Source organism: Mesocricetus auratus, unplaced genomic scaffold, assembly GCF_017639785.1.
Source record: "Mesocricetus auratus isolate SY011 unplaced genomic scaffold, BCM_Maur_2.0 Super-Scaffold_100008, whole genome shotgun sequence".
Classification (NCBI taxonomy): Eukaryota; Metazoa; Chordata; class Mammalia; order Rodentia; family Cricetidae; genus Mesocricetus; species Mesocricetus auratus.
This window is the reverse complement of record NW_024429192.1, coordinates 68,161,992-68,181,420: the sequence shown is the minus strand read 5'-3', so window position 1 is coordinate 68,181,420 and position 19,429 is coordinate 68,161,992. Positions and strand designations below refer to the sequence as shown.

The 19,429-nt window shown below is 45.0% G+C and overlaps 1 protein-coding gene across 3 annotated transcripts in view; it reads right to left on the bottom strand.

Annotated features, from left to right (window-relative positions):
• Igf2bp2 (insulin like growth factor 2 mRNA binding protein 2) overlaps positions 1-14,126 on the bottom strand; it is a 112,878-nt gene extending 98,752 nt beyond the window's left edge. For 2 of the 3 annotated variants that reach the window (XM_005071623.4, XM_005071624.4), the window contains exons 1-2: positions 13,859-14,126; positions 12,304-12,364 (exon numbers count right to left, since the gene is read on the bottom strand). In XM_005071623.4, coding sequence (XP_005071680.1) covers positions 12,304-12,364; positions 13,859-14,036 — 239 coding nt within the window. In that variant the 5' untranslated portion in view covers positions 14,037-14,126. Of the gene's footprint in view, positions 1-12,303; positions 12,365-13,093; positions 13,194-13,858 lie in introns of those variants that run through there. The other variant, XM_021228112.2, reaches the window with a different exon arrangement.
• Between the last annotated feature and the right edge of the window lie 5,303 nt (positions 14,127-19,429).

Below are 19,429 nucleotides of genomic sequence, written 5' to 3'. Positions count from 1 at the left end.
GGCGCTTGCCTGGCAACCTAAGTTCAAGGTCTACGACCCACACAAAGGGGAAGAGCTTTGCAAAGCCACCCTGTGACCTGCACACACATACTGCAGCCCATGTGCCGCCCCAATAAAAAAATATATTATAATTTTATTATTGTATAAATGTAACCAAGGCTTCTTTTCCACTTCCTGTTTATCACCTTTATCTTTCAATGTTTTATTATTGTGTGTGTACGATGTGTGTGAATGTGAGCATAGATGTGTCACCGCATGCATATATATACATGTACATATACATATATGTATATATGTGGAGGTCAAAGGACAGCTTGCAGGAGTTAATTCCTGGGACTGAATTCAGATCGTCAGGTTCAACTGACAAATGCCTTTTCTGGCTGAGCCATCTTGCTGGCCATTTTAAAAAGAATGCTTTTATTAGTATATACCAGCTACACATAAAAATGGATTTCATGGCCGGGCGTTGGTCGCGCACACCTTTAATCCCAGCACTTAGGAGGCAGAGGCAGGTGGATCTCTGTGAGTTTGAGGCCAGCCTGGTCTACAAGGGCTAGTTCCAGGACAGCCTCCAAAGCCACAGAGAAACCCTGTCTCGAAAAACCAAAAAAGAAAAAAAAATGGATTTCATTACATTTTCACACATGCATGTGATGTATTTTGGCCCTATTCACCCCAACTGTCCTCCTCACACTTCCATGAATCCCCTCACACTTTCCAGTCAGCCACCTTTCTGTGTTTAACTTGTTTTTAGAGTAATACCATTTTCTGAATAAAACCCATATGCTAAGGAAGGAGCGTGCTGACTCCCTTCCCATCTGACTTACTGGCTATCAGTGCTACCCAGTTTCAGATGTTTTGAAGATCATGTTGCTCCTGTGCAGAGAGCGCCCCAAATATCTAACAGATGAAAGGGCTGTTCCATTTTAGAAGGGAGTGTGAGGCCTAAGGCAAAGGTTGGCTCCTCACAGGGGCGGGTCCCATCACTACACTCGGTCGTCTCCAAGGCACTCGTAAGAAGCCTGCTTGCTTGGAAGTTCCTAAAGGAAACGGCTGTTGACTGCAGAACATCATAGACTTAGGAGCCTGCCATGCAACTGGCCAAGCAGACAGTTTCTAAAGTGAAAGTTATGGAGGATAGGCCACAGGAGAAAGGTGCCGAAGGGGCTGGGGACAGTGCTGGGTGGGCTGTAGGCTAATCAAAGCTCACTCCAGATCCCTCATGGCTCAGGGCAGATGCTTACACATGGATTGGCTTTTTAAATACCACACCCCTTTCTAAACCAAATTCTAGAGGTAACTACACTATCTAAAGGAGCCATGAGCACAGCTGTAAGGAATCAAGACTCTCCATACACTCAGACCTCCCCAGTCACGGGCTCCGTGCGTAGAACACGGCGTTAAAATTTGTCACTGCCCTGGGAAGTCAAATAAGAGTTTAGCCTTGAAATTTGTAATGTCATCATAATCATCACATGTAAACCAAAGTCACAAAACTGCTGGACAATGGTGCCAGCACTCAGGAGGCAGAGGCAGTTAGAATTCTTGAGTTTGAGGCTAGCCTGGTCTACAGAGTGAGTTCCAGGATAGCCAGGGATACACTGAGAAACTGTGTCTCAAAAAAAAAAAATGAAAGGAAGGGAGGGAGGGAAGGAGAGAGGGAGAGAAAGGAGAGAGGGAGAGAGAGAGAGAGAGAGAGAGAGAGAGAGACTAAAGCCACAAATCAATTTTGTTATCTAAATATTGTTTTGAAAGCATTATTGAAATAGATATGCATATCAACCCATTATCAAAATCAATGAACAAAAGAACTAACTTTTCCTAGGCAAAACTCTGAAGACAAGTAAGAACTGTATGAGAAGCCACCACCTGTCCCTAGGTCTCCACAACCCTGAAAACGAAACACCCTCTTACCAGATCTCAGCCTGATCTCAAATAATTGACCTGTCAGCACCCCTGACATCTTGGATGTTTTGTGATAAATAAACAAAATGTGTAAAAAACTTCAAGAAAAACAGCAGGTAAAATTTAAAAATCTTAAGTCATTCGACTTCTTTAATTCCCTAAGAGGAGGAAGAGGTCCTGTATTTCTAAAGATCATTGATTTCCTCATTCTCAGGTGTCCCAGCAAGAGTATCAAAGTCCTGGCTGGAAGGCATCACTGTCAGTTGCAAAGAAAGGGAGGGAAGGCTAGCTGGATCCAGAGGTCAGATATTTACATAGCTGCAGGTTTCTTTTCTATCCCTCAGTAATTGAAAAGGAAATGAAAGCGGTGTTTTCCCTGTGCAAAGCATGAATACAATTGCACTTAGTGAGGGGAACCCTTCAGCATAGAGAAACCCTTTCCCAATCTCTCAGCCACTTACAAAGAATCTGCAGTGTGGCCCTGCACCCCTGGAAGCTTGTGTGTCGGCTGCACCAATCCAAGTGTGTGCCACAAAGACCAAACATTCCAACACACTGAGCAAGCACACACACACACACACACACACACACACACACACACACACACACACGCACACTCTCCCAGGGCCTGAGACATCACACACACACACACACACACACACACACACACACACACACTCTCCCAGGGCCTGAGACATCACACACACACACACACACACACACACACACACGCACACTCTCCCAGGGCCTGAGACATCACACACACACACACACACACACACGCACACTCTCCCAGGGCCTGAGACATCACACACACACACACACACACACACACACGCACGCCTCACGAGGGGCCCAAACTCAGCCATGAGGGGCTCGAGTACAGAGTGGGCCTGCAACCCAGCGTTCCTAGCACCCTCACAAGCTGCAAGGGAGCGGAAGTGGGCAGTGCAAGGCCTTAAAGAAAGAAACCTTTTGTGAGCAGGCCAGCCACGCTGGGAGTTTTCAATTGTCCACGGGGAGGAAGGTTGCGGAGCTGCTCAGCCCTGGCCTCTCTGGAAGCATCGGCTGTCCTCACTCTGGAAGTACAGAACACACACAGCACCGCAGGCTTCAGCAAGCCAGGCACCTCTCTCTGTTTCTACGGCAGCTTCTCCTCTCCCTTCCTCCTGCCCTCCTTAATAAATCAAAGGACTAAACTCTTTTTCTGGGTGAGTCTTTCATCTTCTACACCTGACAGAGAGATACAAAGTGCAGTCCTTCAAAACTCCATGCATACAATGAAGAAAAACATCCAGTTTTCAAAGTAGGGTTGTTAACATCAGAGATGAGGAAGCATTAAAAGGTCCAGGGCAAGACAAAAGCCCACACAGCTGGTCCCCAAGTATCTCATGCAGCAGCTGATAGGCCACATGCACTGGATAGAGTCAGGATGTGAAATGTCTCTTCTGAGATCTTGAGCTATCTTCAGGCTCCTGACTGAGAAAAGGGATTATCCTTTATAATTTAACACATTTCATGATATTATCTTATGCTTAAAAAATATACCACCTTCCTCTATAGGAGACAAACACCTTACACCTCATTTCATTGGTGATATGACTGTAACTTGAGTCTCTGTTACTAATAAACAGTCACAAATGCATAAGATGTCTCAAATACTCAGTGTAAAAGCATACATAGATCTTCAGTCCCTGTGCCCTCACATCTGAGGGCTTTCTTTCTTTCCCTTCCTTCGCTCTGTCTCTGTCTCTCTCTGTGTGTCTCTCTCTGTCTCTGTCTCTGTCTCTCTATGTCTCTCTCTGTGTCTCTGTCTCTCTGTCTCTCTCTGTGTGTGTCTCTCTCTCTCTCTATATATATATATGTATGTATGTATGTATGTATATGTCTCTCTCACTTTTGCTTTTCAAGACATCTCTATGTAATCCTGAAATCTCAGAGCTTGATCTGTAGACCAGAGGTTTGCCTTGAACTCAGAGATCTGCCTGTCTTTGCCTTTGGAGAGCTGGGACTAAAGGTGTGCACTACCACTACATGGCTTGGCTTAAGGTTTTCTAATATTATTAAGATGACTTTCTTTAAAAACTACAGTTAGGATTCTGTATTTCCTCTTCCCAAACTATAAATATTTTTTAAAAAAACACAGATAAATGAACTACTGAGGTAAAAAGTATTACATACTTCTGTACCTCATGTATGGAATACATGTATCAAGGATACATGTGTGTCTTTGTGTCTTTGTATTTAACCTTACAATCATTGTTTTTTAAGCACCTTTTCCCTTTTATAGAATTACAAATTTCTCTACTCTAGGACTACTTTAGAAAATTCCTTCAAATCCTGACTAACATTTTCAATTTCTTTTTATCGTGTGTGTGTGTGTGTGTGTGTGCGCGCGCGCGAGCGTGCATGCGTGTGTGTGGTTGCTGAGAGCCATCTTAAATAGCCCACAATGACCTTGTGCTTCTGATCCTCCTGCCTCCATCTCCCAAGTGATGGGATTACAAGCATATGCCACCATACTAGCGAAACTTTTCAGTTTCACTAAACTATGACTACACCAGACTTCAGTCCGTTCTCTTCTCTGCATACCCGCCACGGACAGGAGTAACATACAAAGTTATTCTCACGATCCGCTATTAGTCTACTCAAGCTAGACACACAGCAGCAAAGATATTATAGCCGCTGCTTTTCTGAAATAGTTCGGTCCAGTAGAACTTAGAGTCTTAAGGTTCATAGCGCAGCCTGCAACTTGGTTAGGAACAGACCTCTCCAGGCCCTGGGGGAGGTGGGGGGAGTTGGAATGGGGGGTGGAGAAGGTCTGAAAGGCCAAGCCCAGAGCCTAGCATATAGCAGCTACCACTCTGTAATTATTAGTTACTCTCTTCCTCTCCCACATCTTCTGAGTCACAATTCCATAGAAAATGCCACATCCCGCCCTGGACTGTACAACTTGAAGAAATGCATTAAGAGTTTAGAAATAACCCTTCACCTAGTTTTTTGGTTTTTTTTTTTTATTACTCCACCCTCCCTCCCACCACCACCACCACCCTGAGATTCCACAAAAGTTAAAGGAAGTAAGATGATGAGTTCAGGAAAACATTACAACTCAGAGATAAAGGGCAATTCACACATGACTACTGACTATGTCCACGGACAGTACCTCCCTGACAGTACCTCACACAGCAGATGTAAAACCAACAAACCAACCAACCAACCAACAAACCAACCAACCAAACCTTACTCTGCGGAAAAAGACTAGCTCCAGAGTGAAGCTACGACACAGCCTTGTGAAGCTAGGACAGCCTGGCAGCTCCCACCACTGAGACAAGTCAAAGCACTGCACAGCCTCCTGCAGGGCTGGCCACAAGGGCCCACTAGGTGAATTCTTGAACTAATGGCACACAGTCTTGACCAGAGCTAAAGGCAGGACCTAATTTCTGTGACTCAAATGTTGAGAGAAATGTCCTGTTTTTGTCTTATGATATATTGGGACAGGGTCTCTCTATGTAGCCCTGGCAGCCCTGAAACTTGCTATGTAGACAGACCAGACTGGCCTCTAACCCACAGAGATCTGTCTGCCTCTGCCTGGGATTAAAGGTTTGGGCCACTGTGCCCAGTCAGAATGTCCTTCGTAGCACTGTCCTATTTCTTAATACAAAGAATGCGACCACTAAAAATGTGCAGGAGTATCATCAAGGACCAATCAAAAAGAAACACATAGCACCTCCCCAGATAAATCCCCCACACTGTCTGGCAAGCTGAGAGAAAGCAGGAATTAATGCTACTTTTAAAACGACATGCTTGCCTATGCCTTTAAGCCCAGCACTCAGGAGGCAGAGGCAGGTGGATCTCTGTGAGTTCGAGGCCAGCCTGGTCTACAGAGTGAGTTCCAGGACAGCCAGGGCTGTTACATAGAGAAACCCTGTCTTGAAAAACCAAAATAAATAAAACCATGTGCTTTTTTCCAATTATTTTTCCTGTAAAAACAGTGTAACAAAGAGAGAATCATTCAGACCATGCTAAGAATAAGGTAGTTACAGAAGGACACTTGCAATTTCTGTCGTCCCTGAGTGGCATCTGGCCTTTCCAACACTTTCTGCAGATTAATTTAAAATATTCAGTGAAGCACTCTGAGGTAAAAATCAGTGACAGAGCCCTTGCCTGGGCTCTTCGATACTACTGAATTTATTTCTCTGTCTTAGACAAATTTCTCCGTCTCTCTAAGTTTCTTCATGTTAGGCAAAAGGACTAGTCCACTTTTCCTCTTTTCCAAATCTTAGAAAAAGTTGATTTTCTGTTGAAGGGGTCATAATAGCTTTTACTGTATGAACTTAAGATGCAGCCACATGGAAAGCCATCTCACCACAATGCTCTCTAGTACTGTGCTTATAACAGTACCAGATCATAAAGCCTGTAATAATTTTAAAGTTCAAGCTTCCCCCCCCTAAGGCAAATTCACACTTGCATATTAAACAAATACATGACAAGAAAAACTGCAAACATCCCTCTTGTTGCAATGGTTCCATACAAGCCTTTCTGTTTACCAGGTAAACAAATGCTCATGATGTAGGAAGATATAACACTTAAAATGTGTATCCAAGACCTTCTACTTCACTTGCAGAACTTATTAAAATGAGTACTTTAACAGGATAGGAAACAGGGATTAAGTGTTTGGATTTTAGGAAATAAAAGTGTAGGAAACACAAACAATGAGAAGATACAAGAATAAGCAAACAAAATGCACCTCAAGAACGCAAACTTATTACTGGGGGGAGGGAATCTCTGCTTCAGGAGGGATGTCCAATCACCAAATGATGGACACAAGGATGGTGTTTGGACTTAATAGTCCCCTTAATACAAAAACATCCATTTCTGTTCTACTCATATGTAACACCAACATGCCATCCAACTCTAAACCAAATGAAAGACACATTATTGTCTTTTTTCCCTCCTTTTTGGCAGTGTAAGCAACAGAACCTAAGGTTTTCTGCAATAGAAAATAATTTCTTTCCCTTATTTTATGAAGTAACCAGACTAAAGTCCATAATCAAAACAGGAAAAGTAAAAACCTTAAAAATAATCCTGAGCAGTCTGCAATTTGCTGCCCAAAATAGAACCCATACCATCCATGCCACCAAATGAAAATTATAAGCTTGTAAAAGCATCAAGTCAAAGTATAAAGTGAAAGATTGAAAATGTTTCAATGGCAATAAATGGGGTGGGAGTCATCTTTCTTCACTCGTAGGTATTTGCTGTTTGTTTCCTAGTATCTGTTCATCGACACTGTTTGAAAATTCCCCAAATCTGTTCTTCCCATTGAATGCAAAAAGATAAAACCTGACTAATCAATCAACTGTTCAGGCATGCCTTCTTAAATAGAACTCTCCTGACCCTCAAATTAAGGGAGCCAGTCAAAGTTTAAGATAGTAGACTTTTGATTAGACATTTCAAAGCATACATTTTTAAAAATTAGTTTAGCCAAGGCCCACCAGTATCGAAAAACAAACAAATACACAAAAAAAAGAAAGAAAAAAGGAAAACTGAAAATATACTCATGGTGTTTAAATATAATCGTTAAAAATTATAGTTTGAAATGTATAATGTTTAAGCAAATCCCAATTCTGTGCTGTTTCTAACAAAACTGATCTACCACTGGTTGTGCATAAAGAACAAAACACCCTTCTAAGTACAGCATTCTTAAGTGAAAATGCACAGTGACTACCACACACTATATAAGCTGGGCACAGTGGTGAATGCCTGTGGCCCCAGCAACTCAGGAGGCAGGCAAAGAGGTTGAGGAGCAGCTGGGGCTACACAGGGAGACCCTGTACTTAAAAAAGAAAGTTTGTGTGTGTTGAGGGTGAGAGATCATGAAAGCCTTCACAGAACTGAATTGGAGAGCAACCTAGGAGGGTAGTTTTTACATTTGGATGGTCTTCTCAGAAATATGCTCATTGGAAATGGCAATGCAGGTGTCTGTGCCTTGACTGCCAGGAGTGAAGGCACCTGTAAGAGTTGGCATCTCTCAGGGACAATGCCGTTACATGTGATTGCCTTTATGGATTTCAATCCTCTAGAGATTTCCATTAGCTTTGTCTAGACTGAAACCCTGAGTAATGGCTGCTCAATTAAGGATCTCTTTCTCTTGCTACTTTGTCTATGTAAAACTACTGCCCCCCCCACAAAAAGGCACACACCCCACTGACTCAGAGGAATGACACATTAGTTCAGTAACAACTGACTAATTGCTCATCTACTTTTGAGGGTTTCACAAGCAGATATGGAATAGTGATCCAGTTATAGACAGCAGGTAATAGAAAACATCATTTATAAATAGTTGTAGGAGAAATTATATTTACTGCTTTTCTGTCTTGTTATAAATGTACTCTGGTCTCTATCCTTTTACATACAAATTCATCATCATTAATATTCTTCAACCCACTAAGGAACTTGAAGCAACCTGAACACACACATAAAAATAGTGTTCATTTAAAATAGTGAAATAATTTACACAGGTAGTTAGCTCTGAATCTTCTAATATTTTAAGCATATTTTAAAATGTAAGATCATTTCTTAAAAAATATACTTCAGATCATTACATGTAACAGACTTTCTCCAAATATTAATTTTCCCCCACCTATGAAATGACAACCTCAGCTTAACATGAAACTCAAATTCCTAAAGGGCCATCTTATTATCTGTAATTGCAAATAAACATTGTTATTGTTGAAAAGTACAACATAGCAAATGGACTATATAAATATATCAATTCTCTTTTAGAATTAAGGTTTAATAATTTAAATCTATAAATTTCTGCCTTACAATTTAAAATTGATACTTTTAGAAAAAACAATCTAATTCAATAGGTACTATTGAATAGAAAATCAAGCAAAACAAAATATATTTTATTTGCAGACCTCAGTAGTTTTTAATGTTTAAATAATATCTAAAAAGTTAAATGCTAGCCTCCTAAAAACATTTTAAGAGTACATTATTATCTAAGTATCGAGTAAAAAAAATTTTTACCATTTCTATTCCAACCTTAATACCTATTTCTTAGAAATGGAGAAAAGTGTATGTTCTCTAGAGCATACTAAATTTACCTTTTTGAAAATGTGCGAGTGTAATTTCAAAGCTAAATCAATGTGACTTTACAGTTTGATATCATATGACATTGTATTAATCGTTCCACATATATAATTAAGTCAGACATTTCTAATTCAACAAACTGCTGAAATAAAAGGCTACTGTAAGATTTAAAACTAATAAAGTCTTTTCTGTCTCTAGAAAATTAAAAATTAATGCAGAAAAAGCCTTTGTTACAGGGAGGGCTTGAAGTTGGGTGGGTTTTTGGGGGGGTTGGTATTTAATTCAGCTATACACAATGTAGTACATACAAGAAAAATACAATTGGGATACTGTTTGCTTTAGCATTCCTATAGGAGACCAAATTCATTTGCATTGGAGAGAACACAGTTACTGATTTTTAACTCATGAAAGCCAGATTCATCGCTTTCCCTACACCACCTCGGAGTATTTCACTGTCCCAGCTGAAACCCGTCTAGCATCATTCAGCTACTTCCTAGAAGTGGGTAGATACAGCATTTTTTCTAAAGTTCTATTTTCTCACAGACTCATTCAACTTTAGATACAAAAGCATATTCAAGTCAGCATGTCTTAGATCAAAACAATTTATGCACTATGTGTACATGTGTGTATATGATACTTTTTAAGTGAACTTTTAGCAGCACCCAAATTAAATTTCTATCAAGGAGGCTTCCATAACTTTTAACAGCACTTTTAAAGCTACCCATTGTTTCCTCTTTACTAAATCTCTGTCCCACAGGTATTATATGAATATAGAAAAAAATCCAAAGGTTTGTAATTCAGCAGACTGCAACCAAGCAGAATGTAAGAGAAACAAATGATGTGAATAGTTTACTGTGCAATAATTTGCACTTGAAGATGGACGAAACAGAAGTAGCAAAAAGGAAAATAATTCTCTACTACAGGGTAATTGAAAAAAAAAAAACAACAGTGTCTAGCCTGTCTACAATGTAGCCACATGTATAAATTGATGCTATGTGATTTAACAAAAGACCCAATTGTAAGCAAATAGCCTGCCAAGAATTCCACAAATGAAGATTAAAACATTTTACAAACTATCACCAGCTTTTAAAAGGCCTATTTGAAATACAGGTATAAAACAGCTTCCTGAGAAATCAAAGAAACTAAGCACAATATTAAAAAAATTAGCACTCAATTGTTGAATCATTTTTCAAGGAGGTAAGCAAAAGAGTGGCTTGTTTTCCCTGCACACTACAGAACTCAAAAGCCACATATAGCACTGACCTAATGCTCATAAATTTTCTTCCAACGTGTCAATTTGCATGGAAATACAACAAAAGGACAATAAAACAATCACTGTATAATATGAAAGCTTTGGTCATAAATGTCACAGAACTCTGGTTTTTCAAAGCCACCAGCGTGGTCCGACCCAGAATTATGGAGAACTCATCCCAGAGAGCTGAGTTCAGCTAACCAATTCCAACCAGTTTAGCCTTCTCTCCCTTAGCTTGTAGTGCAAGTAGGGAACTTCTGTATTTGAAATAAAGGGAAAAAAAAGATCAAAACCATCCAATCAAAACGATGGTGCCACTCTCTAGCAGCAGTTACCCATGCGTTTGGTTAGTTAACTGTTTTCAGGTATAGTAAACCACACAACATGCTTTTAGCTTCTTTCTCCTGGCTATTTTGTATCACCAGCATGTTAAAAGAAATCCATTATCCCTAGGACTACATTAAGTGACAGCAGCAAAAAATGCAAACAACCTCTGCATTTAAAAAGAAAAAGCCAAAGTAGTATTTTTGTTGACAAGTTTTAGGTGATCTTAATGACTTTAAATAAACTAGTATTTCACTTATTTTGAAAATTAAGTGATAAACACTGCATCAAGGACTAATGCAAATCAAATAACCCCAATTGAAAATCTATTGACTTTTGCTAATTTTGACCTCCAAAAGGGTTGATAAGAGCTAGACAGACAACAGAATGAGAGATTTATAGATGCAGTGCATTGAACATTCTCAGTGGTTCCTTCTAACAGTGTTCATCAAAACTTCAACTCTTGAGAGACAAAAGGTTTAAACTTACAGTAAGTACTCAGCATCCCAGAAAACATCTCCTCACCCATGCCCTCCAAAATAATAATACTGAAGGAAACCACATAAACTTAAAACAACTTACAGAAAGCCAGCTACACATTTTCAAAAGAAGAATCTATTCAGTGTAACAGCCCAAACTGCAAATCATTAAATCTTAAACTTTTTCAAAAACAAAAGTAGTCAACAGTTTTCTAATGTGGCACACAATTGTTTCCAAACAGAAATTCTGTGACATTAAAACGTATGTGGAAACGTGCACAGAATGTTTTTAAAACCCTCCAACACATCCAAGAGTTTATAAAGTCAGTTTGTTTAAAATGTTCCCAATCCTGACTGAACTTGAACATCTACCTCTGCCCAAGAAGCTGGAAAATCAAGGTTTAGCCTCCCCAGCTCAGATGCTTAATGACAAACGGCAAAGAAACGTTCATTAATAGATATTAACTAAGTTGGGGGGGACTTTACTCCCCCCACCCAATTTAAAGTCCATGATGAGCTTTAAACAAAGATATTCTCCTTCATTCTCTCATAGCAAATCACTGGATAAACCCAACCCCCACAAAGCGTGTTACTCCTGCATTAACAATAGCTGACTTCACCGAGAAGCTGTTTATTCTCCAACGTTTCTCTAAAGCAACAATAACAACAAGGTGCTCAGGAGCACAGCCCTGATGCCTCAGTTGCTGAAGTCTGGAATCTCCCTGCATCCCGTGCAAGCACCTAACTTCTTTAGAATACTATGCTATGCAAAACACTGACCCCCATTTACTGAATTATTTTATTATTCCTCACTAAACTATGCAAAAAAGAGTAATTAATCGCATGGTCTAGTTAAGCAATTCAGCTGACACAGTAAATATTTACTCTGAACATCTCACAGGAAGTTTGTTATTGTGTTGGGGGTAGTGATGGCAGAGGGGAGTTCTCAGTGAAAGGCAATTTATGATAAACAGCTTAATCGGTAACAGCCAACTGAATCTACCTAGTGTTCTCCATCCCGACCCCTAATTAGGCACCAAACAGTTTGCAGGCACAGAAAACACCTTATATAATGAAAGTAAAAATAATAACAATAACAACTTTCCAAGCTATGTATCTCCACTAACAAAACAAACAAAAGTCCTTTTAAAAAAACATACAGACACATTTTTAAAAGTTGACCACATTTTTTTTAGTTGGAAGCCCAATCACAGGAAAGGAAAAAAAGAAACTAGGCAAAAATATATTTACCTTAGCTTTTTAGAGACTGAATAATCGACTTCCATGATTTTCCCATGCAATTCCACTTTACCTTTAAAACAGAAATGTAAAGTACTCAGAACCTCACACCCGCGAGGGTCTAGGAGGGGCATGCACACTACTCCGCGCTCGGGCTCCGCCTTCTGGAGCCTTCAAGGGGTCCTCCACCCGGCCGCAGCTGGGCGAACTTAGCGCCAACTATGATGAAAAGTGGGCGCCACGGGTGGCGGACGAGGTGGTTAGGACACTAGCCCGATTCCGACCCAGGTATAACTGTGGGTGGCATTACCGGAAAAACACATTTAATAAAGAGCGGCGCCAATTTGAAAAGATGAGCTCATTTGAAACTCAAGCTGCAGGGCTGGCGCGCCCCGGCTTCTCCGGCCCCCAGCTCCCCATTCTGCCACCCGGGGACCCCAAGGTTCCAGGGCGCTCGCCCCCCCACCCCCACCTCCACCCCACCGCCCTTACTGCCAGCGGCCCCGGGGACACGCGCTGGAGTCCCCGGCTCTGTGGCCGCCTGCTTTGGGGTGACCCCCAAGTCTCGCCAGCCCACCCCGCCGCACAAGTTCCCAAGGAAGGGGTTCTCTGCGGGGTCGGGGGTCGCAGGTCCGGGGAGCGTGGCCCGCCGTGTGCCTGTGCGGGATGCAGGCTGGGAACGCGCGCGCGAGCGAAGTGCAGCGCTCCGACTCCCGTCTGGGCTCCAGCGCACTCGCGGGCCCCCCCGGTCGCCTCTTTCCCGGTTCTCAGCCCGGGCCCCCACCGAGTTGAGACAGGGTACCTCGTAAAAAGGTGCTTCTGGCCGAGCAGGAGGCGGGGAGACGGGAGGCGGAAAGCCCCCAGCCCCGAGTTCTTCTCAATAAAATCGGACAAAAAATTCAGGGAAAAATAGGAGCGCTTCCGAGACCAGCGAAAGGGAAGTGAGCTTCGGGAAAAGACCGAGGGAGATGTGCGGTCCGGCAGGGGCTGGGTGGGGGGAACCCCCGGGACCTCGAAGGGTTCAGTAGGTAAAGTCGAGGACCTGCCGAAAGTGGGGGGCCAGGGGACAAGGGGGGTCTCGAAAAGGAGAGTGCGGCTCAGGAGACGGCTGAGGGCGAGAGGTCTTTGGCACGAGGCATGGGAAACAGGAAGATCTGGCCAAGAGGAGAGGAGATGCTGGGTTTGGGGGGCCCCTGGCAAAGAGGGCACTAGAAGGGTCAGAGAAAAGGAAAACGGGGGACTCTGCAAAGGTGGGGGCGGGGGAAGCTCCGCGGAGCAGCTGGGCACGCCGGGGCGCTTCCAGGGAGTCAGCGAGCCTGGGGACCCTCGGAGAAGGACAGGGTCGCCCCAAGGCTGAGGCCCGAGGGTCTAGGTTAGCCCCCGCTGTGGGGGCAGGGCAGCCGGCCGTCCCGGAGCCCGCCCGCCCGCCGCCAGAGTCGCGGGACTGGTGCGTGGAAGTGAGCGTGCGGGCGCGGGAGTCGCGGCGGGTGCGGCCCGTGGGGCTCGGCCTCTCCGCTGCCACCGTCCCGGGCCGGCGAGGCGCGGCGTGGGTCGCGCGGGTGCTCACCCGAGAGGGTCTCGATGGCGCGGATGGCCCAGTTCTGGTCGGGGTAGTCCACGAAGGCGTAGCCGGACTTGAGCAGGACCTGTCCCGCCAGGGGCAGCTTCCTGTCCCCGAAGAGCTGCCGGAGGTCGTCGGCGGTGACGGCGGGGCTCAGGTTCCCGATGTACAGCTTGTTCATCATCCGCGTCTTCCCGAGAGCCCGTGGCTCCCCCGGCCCGGCACCCGGCGCTCCCGCCGCCTCTGCTGCCCTCCTCTCTCCTCCTGAGCCCGCCCCCGCCCCCACCCTCGCCCTCAGCCTGGCTCCCCCCACCGCGGCCGGCCCGGCCCGCCCGGGGGCGGAGGCGGGGACTCGGCGCGGCTGCCTCCTCGGGGCAGAGTCCCGGGCGGGCGCGGGGACAAAGCGCTCGCTCTGCCTCCCGGTACCGGGCCGACGACGGGCGACGCACCCCGCGAGCCTGAGAGTTGGGCCGGCGTATGCACCGCCGAGAGTGCGCGCCCTGCCCGCCCCGCGCCGTCCCGCGCCGCGCCGCGCGCTCCGATGGTTCGGCGCTCCCCAGGCTGCGCGCCGGACTGGCGGAAGCGGCGGCGGCCCGAACCCGGCCGGGAGCGGCTTTGCGTGGCGGCGCGCGGGAGAGGGACGCGGGCGGGGGCGGAGTGTGTGCAAGGTGGACCGGGAGTGGGCGCGTGGCGGTGAGGTGCACAGCGAGGTGAGAGGCGCACGCAACGCCTGACAAGTACCCTCCACCCCCACTCCTGCGCGTTCGGAGCCAAGCGCGGATCCGGATGTTCGCTGCAAGCTAGGCTCTTGGAGAAGGGGGCGCATGTGGTCAAAGGACGGTAGACCACGCCGGCATCTCCCCGAGATCATGTATCCTGGGAAAGTTGCCCAGGCGCTGGGCCTCAGTTTCCCCACCCAAACGGAGAAAGGAGAGCTGGACCTGAGTCCAGTGATGGCCAGGTGGCAGCCGAGGAGACCACGAAGCTTGATGCCACGCTGAGCGGCCGGTTCGGTTCCAGAGCCTGGGAGGTTCGGTTCCTAGCTCTGGAAGGCACAAAAGAGGAAAAATGTCCTTCCACGCAGAGGATGGAAGAAGCAGGGTCCTAGACCCCCTCCTGGAAAGGAGCCTTTACAAGGACCCGTGGAAATGTAGGGGTACAGAAGAGGAGAAATGGAGGGATTCTGCGGTGAGATGACCCAGGGTGTAACATGGGAAGTGTTTGTTGGAATTTAGAGGGCTTACATCGTGGGAGGTATGTCTGGGTGTGGAAGTGACCATGGGTCATAGGATAGAAGGCCTGGCTACTCCGTCCTCAGACCCAGCAGTGTGCCCCAAAGTGTGCCAACACCCCTGAGCCAGCTTTATCTGTACAAGAAATAAAGCAGCCACCCTAGTGAGGGTGACATAAAGGCTAGCTAAGCAATGTGTGACACACTGAAGGGCTGCTTCTATTTCTTTGCGCAGGGAATCTAGGAGCTTACAAACTTTGGGTGGAGGTGGGGGCTGGGCTGTCCTTATTTACTTGTCTTGAGAAGGAAATGATGAAATCTTTTCATTTAGATTATTTACTGACATTTCAATTCTAGCTTTCATCAAATATTCACACATTTCCTCCTCTCTGGATTTTACTGCTGCTGGAATTGGGAGCTGCTTTGCACTGTTTTCAGACTGACAGATAAACCAGGGATGGATGCTTCCTAACTAAAATGTGAAAGAAAATCACAAATGAAAACAACTTGTGCGTGCATTAATCACTGGGTACTGGAAGTCAACCGCCTTCAGATAATCACAGAAATGCTCCTAATTAGGGTGGTCATCTCTCTATGAAAGGGTATGTTTGCCTATTTGCAGTAAGTCCTAGTTACAGGCTACAAGAGACAAAGGAGGAACTGTCATGGGCTGTCGGTTGTCTTCCTCTTTGAAAGGTTAGTATGTCTTTATGTTGCGTCACATTTTTGAATATGTCAAAGTGTTGCAAAACCATTCCTGCTGTTCTGGGCAGTGTACACATAGTCTACCGATTCTTAGGCTAGGTGGCTCTTTCAAACCCCTTTCAGATTCCTTTCTGGGAACTAGCTGCTTTTTGCTGTCTTTGGTATGTTCTGCCCTGCAGGCATCTTGTAAACAGTGCTACTGAGAGACAGCACAAGACCAGTGAGCATGAAGGATACTTTTCTCCATACCTCGTGTGTTCTCGACTTTTCTTGGTACTATGACAAAATATCTGCTAAGAGAAGTTGACGGGGAAGAAGCAGCTTTGTTTTGGCTCACAGTTTGAGGATCCAGTCTGCGGTGATCACATTGCAGTCACATCCGGGACAAAGCAGAATACTGGTGTTTCGTGCACTTCCTTCTTTTTACGTGGTCTAGGAGCCCCGCCCATGGCAGCTGCCACCTACACTTACAGTGGGTCTTCCTGCAGGAACCCAGCCCCTCACAGACATGCCCACAGTGATGCACATCTCATCAAACTAACAAGATTAAGCATCATAATATTCCACCCCACCCCCAAAGTTTTATTTTGATAGCATGATAAAAATGCGTGTAGTCCGATTCTAGAAGCCCCTGTAGTCTTCCCCTCCTGTTGTCCCTTCCTTCTCCTGTTGTCCCAGTGCAGACATCCGAGTTTCCTTTGTTGGCACTAGTTCCTTTAGTAGTTACAGCTGCTTTTGAACCTAATCTGAAATTTTAATGTTTGCGCCCTTTCCCTCATCAAACTTTACGTTTTTCCTCTTCTTGCTTTTCCTAACTGTATTCTTGATTAAGAGCAGCAATTTGAGCGATGTATTGAAATCCCCTCCACCAAACACATTAGCCCATTGCTTTTGATCTCAGCTTCACTCAAAGTTCTCAGGACACAGTGAGGAGGCAGCCCCAGTCTGTAAGAATAGAACCCGAATGGCCCCAGCCCAGTTCCTGATAGAGTTCTTGTTCTGCTCTGAAATCTCGGGAGCTGGGCCTCCACTTTCCACACTTAGCATTCTAGTTTCCCAAGTTCCAGAATGGTCTGTTGGCATTCTAGGGCTTTTCTAGCCCAGTTCCAAGCTTACATTCCTCCCATAAGCCAATTCCAAAGTCTTCCAAAGTCATATAGTTACCATAGCAGTGGCCCCACTGCTAAGTACAAGTTTTCTACATTAGTCACCTTTCTTGTCCTTGTGACAAGACTCTGGCAAAAGCAGCTGATGGACAGATTTGGTTTTGCTTACATTTTGAGTCAACAGTGCATCCTGGTCTAGAAGGCACTACAGCCCAGGTGTGAAGGAGCTGGCCACATTGTGTCTATGGTCAGGAAGCAGAGAGAAATAAATGCTAACTTGTGGTTCACTTTCTCTTTCTGCATCCTGGAACTCCAGCCCATGGAGAATGTGCCACTCACATTTAGGACCGTCCTGCCCACCTAAACCTAGTTCCCCACAGACAAGCCAAATAGTTGCTTCCCTGGTAACTTTTTTTTTTCAAGACAGGGTTTCTCTTGACCTTGAGAAAGATTTCTCTTCTCTTGTAGCCTTGGCTGTCCTGGAAATCACTCTGTAGATTAGACTGGCTTTGAACTCACAGAGATCAGCCTGCCTCTGCCTCCCGACTGCTGGGATTAAAGGCATGTGCCATCACTGCCCAGCATTTTTTATATAATTATTTTTTATTTTATGTGCAATGGTGCTTTGTCTGTGTGAGGGTGTCAGTTCCCCTGGGACTGAATCCACAGACAGCCATGAGCTGCCATGTGGGTGCTGGGAATTGAACCCGGGTCCTCTGGAAAAGCAGTCAGTGCTCTCAACGACTGAGCCATCCCTCCAGCCCTCCCACCTTGATTCTTAATCCCACCACGTTGATAGTGAGATCGTCCATCACACCTGCTCTGCATCTGCCACGACCCTTAGCTGCAATAGCTTTTCTGTTAGGAAAGAGGCTGGGAAACCTTAGGAGACTGCAGGGAGAAACTCCAAGGGAAAGCCAGAAATCCAAAGGTCCTCACTCTTGCATGACAAAACTCACTCCTGGCTGTGTCAGCTCACCCTGGAGAGCTGAAATGGTGGTCACTTGAGTTCCTGAGTGATCTTGGTTGAACTGAAACCTAGTAAACTAAGATGAGATGAGAGTTTAGGATCAGAAGTTTGGAGACATTCTTAACGTATCCACATTGCTTTCAAATGCCTACATTAGCCTTTGCCCCAGAGTTTCAGAAGCAGTGAACACCTTACAGCTTCCCATTGATTCTCTGTGGCAGAATAGCAGTAAGGTGGCCAGGGTAAGGTTTCCTAACCTCACTCTGCAGGTGAGAATACTGAAGCCCAGGAAGCGGCAACTCATGGTCACACAGAGGCTTAAGACGTGTGTTAAACGTAGTTGATCCTGAGAGTTCACAAAGGACCCAGCCTTCATCCTGGATGTTGACTACAGAATTACTTCTGCCAACTGCCAGAGTAGTATTGAAGGAATCAAGGTGCTAGAGTTAACTTTTTGAAGCTACAAAACGCAGGGGAAATTGTTATCGTACTCAAGGTTAATATAGTCAGTGTTTTTAGATGATGCAAGGAACTGGAAGAGAATAAACGAAACCTTACTGGAAGGTGGGGCTAAAGCCAGCATGGCAGTAACTTGGAGAATGTCATGCCAGCATCTGTGTGTACAACAATAGTTTGCAGTAGTGTCCCTTAGACACCTTCTGTTGAGTTGATACAGGGGCGATCGCTGGCCTTGGTTGAGTTACTTCACCATGCTCCATTTGGGTTCCTCATCTGTGAAATAACCCAGTCATTTCCTCACAATAAGCTGCACCTCCCCTGTGCTTTACATGTTTTCCAAACCTCTGCCCCTTTTCACATACTGTTCCATTTCCCTGGAATAACCTGCCCTTGAATGTTGCTGTTCCCTTTCCCCGGAATAACCTGCCCTCGAACATGCTGTTCCCTGTCCTGGAATGCGTTTCTTCCTCTGTAACCTCCTTTCTCCTCCCTTCTTGGCACCAAGATACGTTCAGCACTTCACATAGATAAGAAATATCCTGGCTAGTAGTCATAGTTGCATGATGTTGTAAATATGCTAAAAAAAAAACTACTAGAGTACATGTCTTTCGTGTGTGTGTGTGTGTGTGTGTGTGTGTGTGTGTGTGTGTGTGTGTGTGTGGTTTTCAGGGGATTGGTCCCAGAAAGATGCTCTGCCACTGACCAATGGGATGTGAATTATATCTTAGTTTTTAAAAGGTGCCTCCTGCCAGCACTGATGACCAAGTTCAATGCCAGGAAACCACGTGGTGGAAGGAGAGAACCAGTTTGTCCTCTGACCTCCACCTGCATGCCACAGCGTGGCATGTGCATACACATACGTACACATTAAAAACATTTCTAGTTATATGAGAAAAATTCTTCCCATTATATAAGTTTCTAGATGAATGACACTATTGTCATCCCCCCTCCCTTTGATCTTCCAGCCAGTATGAAACCTAGTCCAGGTAGTATTTGTTGAGTAAACAGTGGGCATCTGAAACCCCAGATTTAATGAAGGCTTATGCATCTGATGTTGCTTTCCTTTTCTTCCTGTGTTGAACACATCCATGTGCTCATGGCATCAT